Below are 18,411 nucleotides of genomic sequence, written 5' to 3'. Positions count from 1 at the left end.
CACAATCCAGGTTAAATATGCCTCACTAACCGCATTTAAAGTATAAAAAGTACTCACCACTGACGAATGATAACGTAAGATGGTCAATGACGATAAAAGCTAGTGCTTCTGCAGCCAAACAAACTTTTGCGTCACAGCACACAACTATGGTGCGTTCAAGGACCGCCGAAGTGCAAAATCTCAATGTTTGAGGAATAACACGCTCAGTGAAGCATAAAGACGTAAACATGTAACAGTGGTTCATGTATGCTGTACATTTCATCTGTACAGTATTGTCACATATTTCTAAATGATTACCGACTTATGGTGAATAAGGTGTGTTTTTTGGGTTGTGAATTCTGACTCACAAATGTGCGGGGATCCACTGTATAAGTTTGTGATGCACAGACTTGTATTAAACATAATACATCTTTGGGATTGTTTAGAAACGATGCAGTCACTTTCATTGTGAGCCAGTATGATTCTAGTGTGGTGTCACTGGTGTCAAAGATCAAACAATCTCAGAAAAACAACACATCCAGTTGTGATTTAATATGAAGTGAATGTACAAACAACAAATACAAATACTGTCCGGTAAAACCGATACAAAACCTCACCAGCGACTGCAGGGCTGTCTAAAGTGTGGCCATTTGCGGCCCACAACTTGGTTTTTGGCACATAGTCCAAAAAGATAAGAATAATATTCTACTTTGTCACCTAAAGCATAACAGGAAGTAAATGGTCTTTCACTTGTATAGCGCTTTGCCACCTCCAAGGCAGTCAAAGCGCTTTGCTAGCACATTGACCTACTGATCACACAGCATCAGGGGCAACTGGGGGTTCAGTATCTTGCCCAAGGACGCTTCTACACGATGACAGGAGGATCGAACCCGCAACCTCCAGGTTGGGAGACGACCACTCTACCACCGAAGCCATGCCACCCCATGATAAAAACATTTGTCCTTAAATACATATTATGGATTGTTTAGCCTTTTTACAACATTTGAAATATGAAAATGGCTCCTCTTGAATCCTTTGGTTTTTCAGTAAAAGTTTGGATGCCCCTGATCTACCGTACATCTACGCACTTGCAGAACGTGTGAAACCTTTGGTGCTTTTAACCCGTTGAGAGTACTTCCTACATCAAACGTGTGGACATTGGCATGAATGTCCGGCACAATCTGCTTCGATGTTTGGTTGTACAGTCGTACCCCGCTAGTCGCCAGGAATTGAGAGCCCCGACCAAATGTCTTTTTTGACATCAAACCGCCTTCTTCACGGTGCCACCAAAAATAACACAACAAGTAACACACAATGTGGCTACACTGCACTACATGGTATGGAAATCGACGCTTCCACACTAATATTCATGTTTTATAGTAATGTGTAACCCACAAGACATGCTGGGTAACTTCCTGTTGGATAAGCGTGCATGTGGGCTTCCCAGCATGTCTTGCGGGTTATAAATGAGACTAAAATGTGGCGTGTTTATTGGTGTTATTTGGTATTATTTTTGGTTGCACCGTGACCGAGGGATTCCGCATGTATTTCACTCCTGCCATGAGCCATCAGCCATCAGACTTGTATCCGTGGAAGCGACTCAGCGATTTGTGTTTTAGGAACGCTGCGATGGATGATGATCTTTTAACCTTGGCGCCTGAGACGGTCCTGGGTCTTTCCCCTGAAGAGGCAGAGGACAGGTGATGGCGGCGATGGCGGCGGTGGTGGTGAGGCTTCTGCTCACTGCTGTGGTCTGCGCCGGTGGCGCCGCCTTCTCCTCGCCTGGCGGAGCGCACGGGCGCGCCCAGCATGTGCGCCACGTCCACGGGTGCGCTTTGGCTCAGGTACTGCCAGGGCTTCTTTCCGGCGGTGTCCCTCAGCTTCACGTCGGCATGGAACTTGTTGACCAGCAGGCGGATCATGTTCTTGTTGCTGTGCATGGCAGCGATGTGAAGGGGTGTTTGGCCGCATGATGACCGGGCGTTAATGTCAAAGGTGGAACCCGCCTTCTGAACTCCGTACCTGAAAGCACATGTGGAGGAACTTTGGTAATAATAATCAAAGAAGTGAGATGGAAGACGTCTTCATGACGATACTGTGTTCATTTTCACTCCGTTCCGTTTACAGGCTGGGGAGCCAAGAAGAAGAACAACAAGTCTCAAGCGGTACCAGAGGGTGTTGAGGACTCGGTGGTCGCCGTGTTTGGCAATCCAGTGCAGCACAGTGAAGCCGGAGATGAAGTCTCGTCTGTTGAGAAGGGTGGGGTCCTCTCGGAACAGGGAGTAGATGTCTGGCCAGGCTCCCGCTGCCCCTTTTACCAGCCAGGCATGCTCCCTGGGCTCCAGAGGAACCAATGACTGTCAAGGAAATAAAACATCCTTACTTCATTCACTTGTTTCAAAAATCCAAGCAAGCTGGCGTGATGACATGAACACGTTTCATTCATTAGAGGCCCACTGGACTAGAACGTGAGTGAGTATTTGTTACAAACAAGTCAGTAAGCCTTGAGGTAGACTTGGAAGTGTGTGTTTATGCTAGGTAAGTGTCAACATCTCAGCGACTATCACCTGCTGGCGTCACGCAACTTCGTCAAAGAATCCGGGAGAAAGTTATCTTTGGAGAGACTGGCGCCAATGGGCTGATGATAATTCATGTCTAAAATGTCCTTCAAGTGCTGACCTGAGTGTTCCTGCTGTCTCACCTGTCTGCTGGGGCTTTCATGATGAGTGCTGCCTGTTGTCGGAGGACTGTTTCCTTTCGCTTCCGCGCCCTCCGCCAAGTCGGCGAGGCTGTTGCAGCGGGACGGTGTCGAGCAGGACGACAGCGACGAGGACGACAGGTTGTAGCGGAGGCTCAGCGAGGACGAGATCCGGTGGAGGCGGTTCAGTCGCGCCGCTTCGTTCCCTCCCGCTCTGCCTGGAGCCGCCTCCTCGTGGAGCAGCTGGTCCAGGTCGGCGCCCACGCTGCGGCACATCCTGCCTCGCAGCCTCCTGCTGACACGTCTGGCGAGTGTCGGCCGTTGATGGGGCGCTGGTGAAGAAGCGGAGCCGTCACTCGACTCGTGGTCATCATAAAGATCACCTGAGAAACAGACATTAGGAGATATGATAACACAGCAATACAGTGTTTTTATTTGGAGTGGGAGGTTGGGGGAGGGGGCAGATGACGTCATCACGGCTGTGAGTGCTTCAGATACGTGCTTTCATGTCAGTCTCCAAAAGTGTTCATCACATTTTCTATGATGCTTCTCCTCATTCAGGTCGCGGGGGTATGCCGGGGCCTATCCCAGTTGACTTTGGGCAAGAGGCGGGGTACACCCTGGACTGGTCACCAGCCAATGGCAGGGCACACATACACAAACCTAACATGCGAGACCGCGATTGGCGAAATTCATCACCATCGCGTATGAAACCATGCACACGGGAGGCGACAGGTGATTGTGACCAGCTACACAGGTGAGCGACGCATTCACCTCCAGAGCAAATTGCACGAGTCTCCCAAGGGTTGATTGGCTGACGGGTGTGGAGGGAATTTCGGGAGTATCAAAGTAGTTCAGATGACTCTTGATCGAGGACTCTTGCTAGTACCGGATCTTGCTCGTTTTGCAGACAAACTTACATAAATGTCCGTGTAAATTAATGTAAACTTACCAGATATGTTTACTCTGGCGCCAGCCAGTTCCAAGCCGCTGCTTTTTTTCTTTACATCTCTATATTCTTTTTTCAGAAATGTCAACGAGCTCCGGGAAATCTGACACCGCAAGTATAGCGTACTGATTAGCATCCTGTCCGCTCATTGGTCGACCAATGAAACTCCCACTGATTGGTCCTCGTTTGGGCGACAGCGATGAAAAGTTCAACATTTTTTAACTTTCTGGGACCGCGTCGCAAGACACGTGTCGCACGAGCACAAACCTTCACACGCACGAATTCCGCGTGTCGCCTGGCTGGATGGTGACACTCGATAATCGCCCTATCACGCAGGTTCCATTGAAAATGAATGGAGTCGCCACCCGTGCGTGGCGCCCATAATGCTGCTTCTTAATACCTCATCAGTGTTGGGAGTAACGGCGTTAAAACATAACGGAGTTACCAACGCCGTTACTTAATAACTAACAGAATAATCTAACTAGTTACTGTTGTCATTTTTGCAACGGCGTTCTAGTTAGTTCTAGTTACTTTGATTCAAGCTTGGCGGCTGGGGGAGGTCATTTCTCTCTCTCTGAGATGAGACAGTTAGCGGCGGGTCACACGCGTGTTGATTGGCTGAGGAGTCAAGTGGGAGGATGCTCACGTATCCCATGCTGCATGCGGTCTCAACCAAAACAAGAGGGAGCGACGGCGAGTGAAGCAGGGCCAGGAACAGGTACAAAATCGGCATTTACAGGCTGGAAGTATCGACACTATTTTAAATGTGACTGAGATCAAAGAGAAAAATGTACATGTTAGATGCACGTTGTGTCCCGGTACAAAGACACTATGTACGTCTGTGACGAGCAATTCAAACCTCACGAAGCACCTTCAGTCGTGTCACGGTACAACTCCGCTCATTGCTCGCCCGCCTGCTATAGCGTGTTTCCAAACAAGCCAAACTCGATTTTACCGTCCAGCAGCCTGTAACTCGCACAGAGCTCAATGCACTTTTCACTGCGTTTAAACGCTGCCACTCCCTCCAGTGCTCCTGTTGAGACTCTTTAGCCTGGGAAAGCTAGTCTTTTCTCCCGAGAGGAACAGGCTCTCAGGCCAAAGATTTGAGAAGTTGCTGCTTTTGCGTTTCAATCAGTGGTTCACAACCTGATATAGCACTGAATGTTAAATTGGTTCAGAAAAAGAACTTCTGTTATGGTGGAAAGAGTGCAAAAAAGTTCAGGTTAAAGTGCAATACTGTTTAAGAGCATTTTACCTCATTGTTATTTATTTTCTTTTGCACTTGTTTCAGGATTACTATAGTTGGAAATATCTTATTTATTGAAAGTAAAAATAACATACTTGAAATATATTATTTGAAAGTTAAGGCTGTGAAAATGTTGTATTTTCATGCTAATTTTACTTTTTTTTTATTCAAAGTTCATTTTTATTATGCAAAGTTCATAATTTTATACTGCTTGTTTTATACTTAAAAGAATTGCAGTGTTTGTGTGATAATTTTGATAAATAAATAATGTTGCTTTTACATCTAAACAATGCTCTACTCTTTTTACTTTATTTATTATGAATTATTGCACTCGATTTTTATATTTCAGGTTGAGAAAAAGACCATTTTTATTGTTGTAATTTAAAACTAGAGTTACTTTGCCAGGTAACTAGTTACTTTTTAGATGCAACAACTGAGTTACTAACTCAGTTACTTTCTGTGACATGTAAGTACCAACTGTAACTAATTACTTTTTCAAAGTAACTTGCCCAACACTGTACCTTATACATAAAAACTAGGGCTGTCAAAAATAACATGTTGATGGCATGTTAACTACTTTATTTAATTAATTACGTTACATTTGTTTGTGTAATTAACGCATGCGCACAAGAGCAAGCACCCCTCTCGGTTATGATGGCAGACGGAAGAACAGCGGAGCGTCCCCACAGTCACACAGAGTCTGACGCGCTTTTCTAACTTCATTCTGACCTGAACACAACAACAGCAATACAATTCCAACACCATATACAATTTGCTACATTTAAAGTATGCTGGAAAATACACTGAAAACAAGCACATTTACCTTAAATTACATGATGTCTTTGAACGCAACCCATCATTGCTCATAATAACTGTGACTCAAATGTTCTGCTACTGTTAAAGGAGACTAGTGTTATATAAATTGATTTTGTGTAGCATCTTTTAGCTTGATTGATGTATTCAGTTTATTTGGAGCTGTTAATACATACAAATATACATACCGTAACCCTCCTGTCATTCATCTTTCTGTTAAAAAATGGTAAAAATGCGCATGTTTCAGACATAGTAGCTAATGGTGATTAATTAATTTAAAAACTGATTAATCTGATTACAATTTTTAATCATTTTTAATCATTTGACATTTTGGCAAATCAATTATCAAATCAGGCCCCGAAAAAGCAACCGCAGTTGACTTGGTCGTGCATTCTAACCACATCTATCCGTCAATACAGTGCTATATACTGTACATGTGCATTATCTTTCAAATCAGCGCACACTTACGGAGCCCCTGGACGTGTTTTAAGGCACAAGCACGCTGCACGAAATGAAACACCCGTAAATCAGCAACTTCATGTTCTGTTTTTAAAGAAAGGTTTAAAAACATGAGAGAATGTCGGACATTTCTCATGACACAAACCAAAAAGCTGCGTTTTACCCACACCACACGCAAACCCCGAGACATCGTTTTTGAAGATCCCTATTCCGGCAGCAGTTTTCCCAAAAGCTCAGTTTTAAAACGTTTGAGTGTGGACGAAAATACGCGTTTTTAAAAAAAGACTCATGTTCGTGTGGACATGGCCTCAAAAGTACTCATGTGACCTGCGTCATGGCTAATTATGCAAATTAGACGATGTCACCCCCTGCAGGTGGGTGGATAGTGCATTGATACTAGCGTGATGAGATATGCATTTCATATATTATATTCATAACATATTATTGATTTGATATGTTAGGATATTTGTCCCTTATGTTTGTTGTCACAAAAACTGTTATGGTTTTTTTTCATATTGTTACACTGTTAATTGGAATATTGTTTGCAATTGTATCTAGTAAAGCGATATTACCCAAGAAGGGGTGTCCAAAGTGTGGCCCGGGGGACAATCGGTAGTAATTTTATGAGAATAATGTGAACATATTGAAACAAAAAGTTTTAATCTTGTGAAAAAAAAGAAGTAAATTTGACAAGAATAACGTAATATCAGGAAAAATAACAGCATTTTAGTAGCATAAAGATGGTTTTGTTTAAGTCGTAATATCATGAGAAACATACTAAGAAAAATAAAGTTATATTTTTGGAAAATTAGACTAGGGGAAAAGTTATGATATTATGGGAAAAAAAACAAATATTGTGGGAATAAAGATTTAATACAAAAAGAAAGTGCACAAGAATAAAGTTGAAATAGTGGGGGAAATGAAAAAATAAAAACCCAGCAGAAATGGAACAAAACAGCTGGAATTTTATGAGAATAAAGTCAAAATATTAATAGAAAAAAGTCAATTTTCCAAGAATAAACTCATAATATGAGGAAAAATCATATTTTAGTCACAAATAGTTGAAATATTAAAGAAAAATACGTATTTTTAAAGTTGTAACAAAACAAAATAAAGTTGGATTTTTTTTTTTTTATTAGGTTGAGGAAAAAGTTAGAACATCCTTTATTTTTCAGTGCGTGGCACCCGCTGGAAAAGTTTGGACACCCCTGGAATAAAGGAATAACTTATTCTGTTGATATCGTTACATTGTCTTATATTGGTGTATTTCTATATTTTTTTTTAATGTTCACAAATGAGTTTGTTGATAATGAGTTTGTTGCCTAACATCTTTGTCCCGCGTTATTGTGGTTATACTCTCAGTTAACAACTGTATTCAACTTGGTATCAGATCAACACAAACACAATGCAGCAAATGCAGGTTTGTCAGGGGGCTGACCTGTAGAGCGATGCCAGGATGTTTTGACCTTGGTGTCAGCGTGATGCGCTGCAGAGCCAAGCTCTGTTGTTTCATGAGCTCGCTGGAGGACTTCTCCACTTTCGATGGCGCCCACCAGGTCACCTGATCACATGGAGGGAAAACAAAGATGAAGCCCTGACGTGTTGCAATTTAGTGCCTTTCTTTATTTCATTTTTGTGGGCTGGCAAGGTCAACTTTCTGCTTCCTTAAACCTCTTAAATGTGAAAATATGGTGCAAGAGCATTAATAATGCGACAAAAAGACAAAGCTTCCGCCAGGTCACTGCCGTTGTGGATGAAGCTACACCTCACATGCAGGAAGAAGTAAACGGTTTGTTTTTCCTCGTATCTTCTGTTGCTGACTGTTGTTCTCTGTTTGGGTAATATCGCTTGGTCAAGCCTTTTCTAACATCCCACACTACAAAATAATTCAGGAAAGTAGGAATGAGTCGTACTGATATCAATACTCAAAAAAAGAAAAAGCTGTAGTCGAAGCTGGCGCTTCTGGAGCCAAAGTTTTGTGTCCCAGCACACAACTGTGTGCGTTCAAGGACCACGAACACGTTACAAAAAAAAATTCATAAAATTAGCATGGCGAAAAAGACAAAGGGGGGGCGGGGATTTACTGTATACAAATACAAATGGTTGAGGGATGTCCTGATCCACATTTTTTGGCTTCCGATACAATTTTTTTTTATAGTCTTGCCAATCCGATCCGATCCTTTTTTTTTTTTTTTTTTATAATAAGCTTTTGTTACAAACATGAATTTGTGGAATGAATATGGTTATGAAAATACCTCTTCGAAGCATTAAAAATAATGAAACCAAAGTATTGCTGAATTTACTTTATTTACTTTACTTTACTTTGTTACATAGCATGGCCAACAATACTCTTCGGCTTTTGGAAGAAAACTCTGTGAGTCAGGTCCCTAATCCAATAAAAGATCCAATAAAAGTCCATTCAATAAAAGATAAAATTGGAAAAAATGGGTGTGCAAAATAGGACTAATCATTTGACATGGTTATATATCAATTTGTGCTATAATTTAGAATATATGACTTTTTTTCAACAAACTCTCTTCAACGCAATTGTATTTTATTGACGGTCCCTAGTATAAACAACCAGGGGTTACAGCGGCACTTACTGTGCAAGCTCCCCGCACCATGACACAGCAGTCCGGGCACAGTGAGGGGGAACTAGCGCTGTAGCTACAGAGCCGAATATCCAGCGTCCAACGTGAAGCTAACTACAGCAAGCTACACCGTGGACATGTCTGCATGGTGGTGTTGTGTTTTCTTCTTCTTACGACTTGCGGGAGTCGAGTGGAAACCAGCGTCGAGGCGCATTACCGCACCTACCATGTTGGAGTGTGGCCCAGAGTTACGAACGTTATACAAAAACTGGATTGGCCCGATCTCGTGGCGGACGTCGATTTTATCCGATAGACAAAATAAAGCCAATCCCGATCCTGAAGATTGGATCGGGACATCCCTCATACAAACTTTGCTTCATCCATACATGTAAAAACTGCCTTCAAGTGGAAGAGTCTGCATGAACAACAAGGTCCCAATATTGATATTATCAATAATAACAATAGCATCAATATCAAATGAATACTAGTGTGATGACATTGATTTATTTTTTTACAGATATGTGTTTTTTCTTGTTGGGTTGTTCATATTTTTACATTGTTGATATAATTATGTATTGTTTACAAAAACTCACGTGTAAACAATTCTTGGACACAGGAGGACAAATAGCCATAGGATTTGAATGGCAGCCAATAGTACTTTTTGCTTTGTCTACTTATTTTATTATTTATTATTATTATTATTTTTAAAGTTATATGAAACACAAAAGGCAATCATTGTATAATTTTGTTATTATTACATTGTCTTAGATTGTTGTGCTTCTGCACAGCAACCCCCTGCCACTTCACGCTTTGCATTTCACTGCTTCACTCTATTATGTTTTTTTAAAATATATTAATGAATAAATCCTGCTGTTTCATGCTTGAATATGACCTATTAGTAAAAAAATATGCATATTTAAGCAAATATTATGCCCGAATTAAGCAATTTCAAGCATAAAAATGACTAACCTAAGTAAAATACAAATATAAAGCATTGAGACGATGCATTCAAAGACGTTGCAATTATATGTAGTACTCTACACCGGTCAGTAATGTTACTGTAATGTTCGGTGAGACACACAAGCAGCTTAGACTTGATCGCCGGAACAACAGGCTTTTATTGCAGGTTTGAATGATCTCACAACAGACACAATAATCCCTAACACGGGCTACTGTTACGGCTAAAACGCAACCCTGAACCCCCGACGTAACTTCCTGTCTGCCCCTCACTTAGCTCCCCTAGTGAACACATTTACATTAACACACTCAAGCTCAAGTCTTATTTAAATACTGTAGATTATTTTCCCTCGTTATGTCGACTATATTGGGTAAAACGAGTGTAAAAGGTAACTGCAGGGGGGTTATTTCATGTCTAGAGTGCTCTAATAATGTTAAAAAGCGTATTTAGAAGGTCGTAAACCGTTTTTTTCCCCACTTTGGGACGTAATGAGTTCAAGCAGAGCACAAATCATTTAGGACATTTCAAGTAGAAAGTGGCTTCTTATGGGTTAAGAAAAACACAGAAAGAACCGCCTTACCTGTTGTCACCTGTAGTTTCTCGGTGCTGCAGTTCCATCCTGCTCCTCCAGGGCCAGAGAGCGACCAGTCACCGCATGAGAGGCCAGCATGAGATGAAGGCGAGAAGATGCTGTTGTGGCTGGTAGACATCCACGCACGCTCACGCTGACTGCACCCTTGTCTGTGATCCAACGGAGCACCACCAGGCTGTGAGGACAGTCCTTCCTCCTCCACTTCTGGCAAGGAGCACTCAGCGGGTAGACTACGTCGGGTGGGCATCACCTCCTCATGGAGACATGCAAGGTTCAAACCCTGCCTTGGTGGTCTCAGCTCCTTCCTCGACTCCAAACTCCATCCTGGGTGGGACGGGAGCCCCTTTCCTTGCTCCACATTCTGGATGTAAATCTTGGGAACACTCCTCTCTGGTGAGGATGGTGTGGCAACATGCTGATCTATTGTGGAGGCCGAGATGGGGCCAAGATGGCCTCCTGGCTTCATCTGGATCCCTTCATCTTCATCTTCATCATAGGAGACTGCGGTTTTGTAGCTCTGCCTGTGTCTGGCCCGGCGTGGCTCAGAAAGACCCGGACCCTGATGAAGACTGGGTTCAGTTTGTTTGATATGTTGGACCGAGGCAGATACGAACCCCACCTTCTGTGGACCCACATGAAGGTACTGGTGTCTGGGTGCCGGTCCACTTTGGGCCCAGGTTTGTGTTTCGGCTGCTGTTGGTGTCAAGTTCAAATTAGCTTGGACGTTATTGTTGTTATTAAGTATGATACCTGCCGCAGGTAAGACATTTTTCATGCCAACTTCTCCACTTAGCACAGTGGGTGTTGGCTCCTCTTTCTGCCGAGCCCTCCCTCTGCCCCGAGCCGGGTTCAAGGCAGCCTTCTCCGGGGAGGGCTCAGCCGTCCTCCCGGCGACAGTCCCGGAAGTAGTGGTTCCACCCCCGCCTGGTGCAGAAGTTCTGAACTTTTTCCTGAGAACGACGTGCGAGGCTCCGTGCTCCTGTTTGACGGTGGCCACAGAGTTAACGAACTTCTTGAAGAGTTCGCGGTTCTGAACCTGCTCCGCATGATCCCGTAGGAATCCCCGAAAGTGCAGAAGCAGATCCGAATTCCTCACCGAGCCGCCTCTGCTCTGGATAAAATGTAAAACAGAGTCCTGTGTGAAATCTGTGGCCATTCCGGACTTGTTTGTTTCAGTCTTCGGCTTCTTGCTAGTTTCGAAGGTCGGGAGTGAACCTAAGTTTCGCCCACTTCAGGTATTTAACCCCTTCCTGCCTGCAGGTGAACCGGAAGTACTGTATCCAGCCAATTTTAGCTCTTTAACACAGGTTAACCTTTCATAATATTAAACGTTAAAAATACCACCATGTCCAGTAATCATAATACATTATTCCTTCGCAGGCCAGTCATGACAATTAAAATTAAAGTCACAGTCATAAAGTTCACTTAAGGTAAAATGCATATTGTATATTGAGACTTTTATAGTATTTTAAATTCATTCATTCATTCGTTTTCTATGCCGCTTATCCTCACGAGGGTTGCGGTGGTACGCTGGAACCTATCCCAGCTGTCTGGGGGCGAGTATTTTCAATGAAATATGTATAATAAAAATAAGTAATGTAATATATTAAACTTTTTTTAATTGATGAAATTTAATATCTGCACATATAATACACGTATAATATGTGTATTTAATAATCAATAAAAAAAAATGCAAAATTAATAATGAAAAAATGTAAATGTTTTAAATTTAAAATGTTTTAAATTTAAAATTTTAAAATGTACAAAAATCTACAAAAACCTACAAAATATATATATAGTAAAACTTTACAAATATTTGTCTAATATTTTTTATATCTTTATTTATATTGCTGGACTTTAGGGACACCCGGTACAGCAACACAAACTTCTGTTTTATTTTATTAATTTTAAATAAAAATCTGCACATACATACACATATAATGTACATACATTACAAAAGTGTTGTTTAATTAAATGTAGTGTTACAAAAAGTTATAAATAAAAATATACACATCAAAAATGTAAACGCAACACTTGTTTTTGCTCAAATGTTTCATGAGCTAAACTCAAAGATGTTAAACATTTTCTATGAACACAAAAGGCTTACCGCATATTGTTCACAAATCTGTCTAAATCGGTGTTAGCGTTCAACTTTTCTAATCCATCCACCTCACAGGTGTGGCATATCAAGACGCTGATTAGACAGCACAATTATTGCACAGCTGCGCCTTAAGTTGGCCACAATAAAAGGCCACTCTAAAATATGCAGTTTAACTCATTATCCTCAAATACCGTGTAAGTCGATCCAGAGCATCACAAACATGGTGAATGGGTGACATGTTGGGTGTGGCCTTTTGTTGTGGCCAACCTAAGGCACCCCTGAGGTGGATGAATTATGAATGCTCAACACATAGACCGAGAGAGATTTGTCAGCAATATTTGACAAAGACCTTTTGTGTACAGAGAAAGTTTACATTGTTGAGTTCAGCTTGTGAAAAACAGAGCAAAAATCCATTTTTGTTTAGCATACATTGTAAATAAAAACATGTATTACAACTAATACATTAAAATAAAAATAAAACTATGCTGTGTATTAGATTAAAAAATGCATTTTGTGATTCTGAATTTAATTTGTAATTTTAATTGAATAAAAAATAACCAACTACTTATTTAATCTGTATTATTTATTTAAATATTTTTTAATTGCACAATAGACATTTTGGCCTGTGGCCATCTTTATGGCCGCACTGCACATGAATACAAACGCATTGTCTTGACAGCGGCAACCTAAACTGAGCATGATCTTTCAAACACCGCAGTAAGAATAGGACCACTGACAGAACTTACAAAATAGTTTTATTTAGCAAAAAAAGCCCCAACAAAACAAAACGAGACATTTTTCACTATATCAACTCGTACAAATCACGCAAGTCAACCACCAATGCACGTACGAGTTCATCTTTTGTGTCTAGCAGGACTACATGAAAAAGTGAGCGTGATAGGCTTGTTGTGTGTGATATTTGGAGAATAAAAAGACAAGTCAAATTTACAGGTGGAGGACAAGAAATAAGAGACATTTCAGAACAACAAAGAACCTCCAACAACATGAGGTTGGCCTGACTTTGTATTCAGTGAATAAGTGCAGTAATACTCTAATAAAACATGTTTTCTGGAGGCTCAATGTTTCCATCTGTTGCTTTCAACCTTTTAACAGTCTAGATTAAGAAAAACGTTTTATTATATGAAGTCAAACCTTTACAGGTTTTTTAAGACAAGGAAAACACACCAAATAAGTAACTAGAGCACAATACAATAATGTTATGTCCAGTTTAATTCATTATGACATTAATACGCAATTCTCTGGTAATCTATTGTTTGGTTTAAAATCAATGAAATAAATTATTTCCAAATGTGAAGGCTGGCTTATTTTGTGTTCTATATTAAAATGAATCACTTGGGGGCAATTTAAAACATGGAATACAAAACTAAACAAAGTTGAACGTCGAACATCCCATCAGAATCTTTGGACTCCTCATCTTTGACATCAAATGTTTCCATATAAAAAATAAGTGGAATCAAATTTTAGTGGGTTTTTTCATTATTATTATGTCTTTGGCCACCAGCAAACCTGCCCATTCATTTTAGCACAATGGAAGTTTCCTTGCATGGCAAATTCTGTCTGACAGGACCATTAGCTGATGTGTAAAACATGTAAATACAGCATTTTACTGTGAATTCTGGCTCCTAACATGCCTGCATGAGGATTAGAGTCCATTTTATTCAACATTCATTTCTCCTCAGCCTTTGCCAGCGAGCGTCCGTCTCAGGAAAGTCGAAAGGAATTGAAAGAAATAGTCAATTTAACTTAAAATTAGGTTCATATCATTTAGGTACTGCAAACAAACCTGTGAAATATTCCGGTAAAATAAAGAGCTGACCCTTAGACCCCAACTTATTTTTCATGTACAGTGGACATAACCGAAATCAAAACTGAAACTAGCCATTGCTTGCACTTTTGCTGGTGACTTTCATCAGAAACAAAAGGAGGTGAAACATTCAGTCGGGTGTAACTAGAACGAGGCACGTTATCGTGTGACATGTGCATAGATCCACTCTTCTTATGTCCTACACTTTCATGACATCACAGTGATGTTACAGTGGTGGGCCTGACTGAGTGGGAGGGGCCAGAAGTCAGCTGTGGGAAGGGCGAGGAGCAGGGGGTGGGCTTAGGGGATGTGTGCGAAGATCCTCCCGACCGATCCCGAGCCGACGCCAGCTCGGGCGGGAGGGTCTCTGCCAGCCTAGTCAGCTGCTCCTCTCGCTGACGTATGAGGTCGTCGAGGTTCCGCTGGCGGGTCAGTAGGGAGGGTTTGGTGCTGACAAAGTGGCGGTAGTCTTGGAGTTGGGGTTCAGTGAGGTAGCCTAACAAGATGGCGTGAACAACGCGCTGCCGCCGGTCCAGGTTTTCCTTCAGTTCCCAAGCATCCTCCGTTTGGCTGAGGAGCTGAGAGCGCTTTTGATGGAGGGAATCCTGATGAGACAAAATACGCTCATGAAAAGCCTGCAGCAAAAATGTGCACAGGTCAAAAATGTTAACCAACTTTAGCAATACAGTGGATCCCCACACATTCTGGAGTCAAATTTGCAGATTTTTGGTCAAAAATTCATTTTTTAATTTTTTTCCTCTTCAAAATTCCTAAATAGGTAATAATTTAAAAATACAATAATCCCTCATTTATTGCAGTTAACTGGTTCCATACCCGGCCGTAATGACTTTCTGTGACGTAGGATTCTTTATCAATGAAATATTTTCATAGTAAGAGCATAGAAAAGCTGTTTATGACCTTCTAAATACGTTTTTTTTTTTAAACATCACTAGACCTCTCTAGACATGAGATAACACCTTTACACTCATCATACCCACCATAGTAGAAATAATAAGAGAAAACAAGACATTTAAATAAGACTGGTGTTCGTGTGTGTTGCTGTAAATGTGATGGGGGGATGTGAGTTGGTGGCTGACACAAAGTGACATCGAGTGTGTTACTGCTCAAACAGTAGCCCGTGTTAGGGATTATTGTGCCTGTCGTGAGATCATTCAAACCTGCAAAAAAAAAAGCCTGTTGTTTTCGGCAATCAAGTCTGGTGCTTGTGTGTCTCACCGAACATTACTGACACCTAGTGACCAGTGTGGAATACTACATATCACAGCGTCTTTGAATGCACCTTCTGAATGCATGATTTATTAAGTCATATGTTTGAAAAAGCGTGATAGAATGAAGCCATGAAATTTGAAGCGCAAACGGATGACTACATGTGCTAATACAGGTCAAGTGTAGGGCATACATGTACCACTCTTAAAAAATCTCACAATTTTTACATGTTTATGGCTTTATGTTTCACTGATAATGTTTTTTCCTCAAATGTTTGGTTTTCACACTTTGTTCAGCGCTCCTTAAATGCACCATAGTTGCTGTGAGACGCAGCAGTGTAACTTACTAACTTCCACACAATGACTTTGTATGCATGTGCTCATGTAGCAGGAGGGCATGGTCCTGCTAGGCATGGAACATAACCTCCATCTCAAGTCCTTCCATCAAGTACACCGTCTGGACACTATGTCCTTAGGTCCTGAGTGCAAATGACAATTGCAATATTTCTTTCCACCTCCATTATTTCAAGTTATTCTCTCCGTTTCTGATACACAGCCAAGATGGCGACGATTGAGGGTGTTAAGTAAGGCTGCATAACTACAGTACAGTACAGTCAGTGTCATAATGGCATAAATGGGAGTAACCTGTACCACCCAGTAATGGGTGGTACATGAATGCAGCCTCAGCCACCTGGCAACAAGTGCTTGAAGGTGATATTGTGCAAGTAACATATGCAAGTACTGCTGACCTTAAAGCGCCAGCAGCAGCGCAATCCGTCCCAGAAACACAATCGGATCTACGCATGTGCAGAACGCGTCTACTGTACAGCCGGTCGGCCTATTTTTCGGCAGTCACATTTCAGTCATGTTTAATATACGCCCTCCGCCGATCTGTTTTACAGCAGCAATATACGTCACCCCCCCCACACACACACACACAAAACCATTATTAAGATTTGCAAAGTTACAACATAATCAGTCTTTTTTTCCTTATATCACATCCATGGTGCAAGTGGATCATTTTAAGTTTTCTTCGCCACTGAAAGAATCCAAACAAAAGCATTTGCTAGGAAGATACAGCATGTTTGGATGGATGGTGTTTCTCCGTTTAGAAAAAAAGAATCCTCAATCATTGCACTCTTGATGGTTGATGGCTTATGGTTGTTTACAATCAAATATAACTGCATTTTATGTTTTTATTTACATTTGTTTTACTTAACCGGATATCAGGTTTCCGTCTGTAACTTTTTACGTAGCTCCGTCTTGGTGGAGGTTAGAAGACATCTGCATGCTAACGAACTCCTCCATCTTCTATGCCGCTTATCCTCACTAAGGTCATGGGTATGCTGGAGCCTATCCCAGCTGACTTTGGGAGAGAGGCGGGGTCTGGACTGGTCACTAGCCAATCGCAGGGCACATATAGACAAACACTCATTCACACTCACACATTCATACCTATGGACAAATTAGAGTCTCCAATTAACCTATTAATTCAGGTTTTTGGAATGTGGGAGGAAACCGGAGTACCCGCAGAGAACACAGAGATGCCCGACGGAGATTGAACCCAGACCTTCTCGATCTCCTGACTGTGTGGCCAACATGCTAACCACTACGCCACCGTGCGTCCGCTAACAAACTCTTTTAATAATAATCTCTAATCAAACAACCCCCCAATATATTGCATGTATGAACTATGGTTGTTGACCATTTCTGTTCAAAGGAGGAAGTGACGTAGGTCCCGCGCATGCGCAGAACCGATTGCGTTTCCGGGACGCATTGCGCGGTGACACTTTGTTCCAACACCGCACACATATTTTGGCGTAGCGCTGTTCGCAACAGCTACACAACACTTCCTCATTACGGACCAGTCGTGGTCACGCCGAGCGAGGTGCATTCACGAACAGAGGAATTCTGAACATCAACATTACAACACACACAAGTTGTGTTTTTGAATTGTTTTGAATGGATACTTAGTTATCATTGCATTTATATTACTGAAGTAATTAAATAACTATTTTGTTCAACTTGCATGTCACCAAATTCCGTCCCAAGTGTGATTTGGCACAGGTATTGGATGATATTGTATAAACCATACCCAGCCCTCGTAGTACGTGTCCAGCGCTGCACACTCACATGGAGTGGAAGTATAAGAAGAAAAAAACACAGCATTCACAAATTCATGCCTGAAAAGACCAAAAACTGGAATTACCCAGTGAAATCTCACCCTCTGTTCTGACGTGTCCTCCTGTGTGAGCTCGTCTCGCTGCAGAGCAAGCAGTGACCTGTCAATCCTCGACAGCCTGCTACACAGCGACAGCAGCAGGTTCATGATCTTCTCAAGATCTCCTGTAAGACAAGTCCAGTTTCCATTTGACAGCCGATTCGGGCCAAGCTTGCCACATTTGCCCCCTGTAGTACCAAAAGGTAGTACCAATGAACATGCTGTACTTGTCCCGCTCGTTGACCTTGCATAGATTGTGCACCAGAGAGTCGATGCTTGCCCCGAGTGCCTGGTGCCGCCTCTGCTCCTCACACAGAGCTTCCTTCTCTTGGCGCAGAGCCACCACACTGCACCTGAGGGCCTCACACAGCTCCACCTGAGGGACAGGTTGGGAAATACAGGAAAAAGTTCCCACTAGCAGGGTGACTTTATATAAATATTAGGGCTGTCAAAAATAGCACGTCAACACCGGTAACTCATTTATTTCTTTAATTACGTTACATTTTTTAGCGTAATTAACGCACAGGCAGCATGGCGAGCCACACAGTGACCTGAACACATCAAGAGCAGTGCGATTCCAACACCATACATGCAGTCCAACTCCAAACCAACACGTCTCTAGTCCATTCGTCATTGCGTCGACACGAGATGCATTCACGGACACTCCGAACAGCACAACAACGTCTTTATTATGCGTGTATGTGTGGTCTAAATAAAGAGAAATACAAATAAAAACAACAAGTGCATATTCTT

At 41.9% G+C, this 18,411-nt stretch overlaps 2 protein-coding genes across 8 annotated transcripts in view; both read right to left on the bottom strand.

Annotated features, from left to right (window-relative positions):
• Positions 1 to 523: 523 nt before the first annotated feature.
• LOC129170026 (ankyrin repeat domain-containing protein SOWAHB-like) lies at positions 524 to 11,532 on the bottom strand. The gene is made up of 5 exons (XM_054757147.1): positions 10,274 to 11,532; positions 7,583 to 7,705; positions 2,681 to 3,060; positions 2,149 to 2,336; positions 524 to 2,001 (listed from the first exon to the last, which is right to left on the bottom strand). The coding sequence occupies exons 1-5, from the start codon at positions 11,439 to 11,441 to the stop codon at positions 1,548 to 1,550; spliced, it is 2,313 nt and encodes a 770-aa protein (XP_054613122.1). The 5' UTR covers positions 11,442 to 11,532; the 3' UTR covers positions 524 to 1,547.
• A 1,592-nt stretch (positions 11,533 to 13,124) lies between these two features.
• The window catches only part of shroom3 (shroom family member 3), a 94,142-nt gene continuing 88,855 nt past the window's right edge, over positions 13,125 to 18,411 (bottom strand). For all 7 annotated transcript variants that reach the window (XM_054756623.1, XM_054756624.1, XM_054756625.1 and 4 more), the window contains 3 exons: positions 17,869 to 18,034; positions 17,662 to 17,783; positions 13,125 to 14,816 (listed from right to left, as the gene is read on the bottom strand). In XM_054756623.1, the coding sequence (XP_054612598.1) occupies positions 14,427 to 14,816; positions 17,662 to 17,783; positions 17,869 to 18,034 (678 nt within the window). In that variant the 3' untranslated portion in view covers positions 13,125 to 14,426. The remainder of the gene's footprint in view (positions 14,817 to 17,661; positions 17,784 to 17,868; positions 18,035 to 18,411) is intronic.

This window comes from Dunckerocampus dactyliophorus, chromosome 17, assembly GCF_027744805.1.
Source record: "Dunckerocampus dactyliophorus isolate RoL2022-P2 chromosome 17, RoL_Ddac_1.1, whole genome shotgun sequence".
In the NCBI taxonomy this organism is placed as follows: domain Eukaryota; kingdom Metazoa; phylum Chordata; class Actinopteri; order Syngnathiformes; family Syngnathidae; genus Dunckerocampus; species Dunckerocampus dactyliophorus.
The sequence above is the reverse complement of the archived record's forward strand: the minus strand, read 5'-3'. Positions and strand labels throughout refer to the sequence as shown.

Coding starts and splice junctions, on each gene's coding strand:
- LOC129170026 (XM_054757147.1), bottom strand. CDS start 11,441: ATGGCCACAGATTTCACACAGGACTCTGTTTTACATTTTATCCAGAGC. Junction 2,337..2,680: donor ATGAAAGCCCCAGCAGACAG/GTGAGACAGCAG, acceptor TTTCCTTGACAG/TCATTGGTTCCTCTGGAGCC. Junction 2,002..2,148: donor CGAGTCCTCAACACCCTCTG/GTACCGCTTGAG, acceptor ATGTGCTTTCAG/GTACGGAGTTCAGAAGGCGG.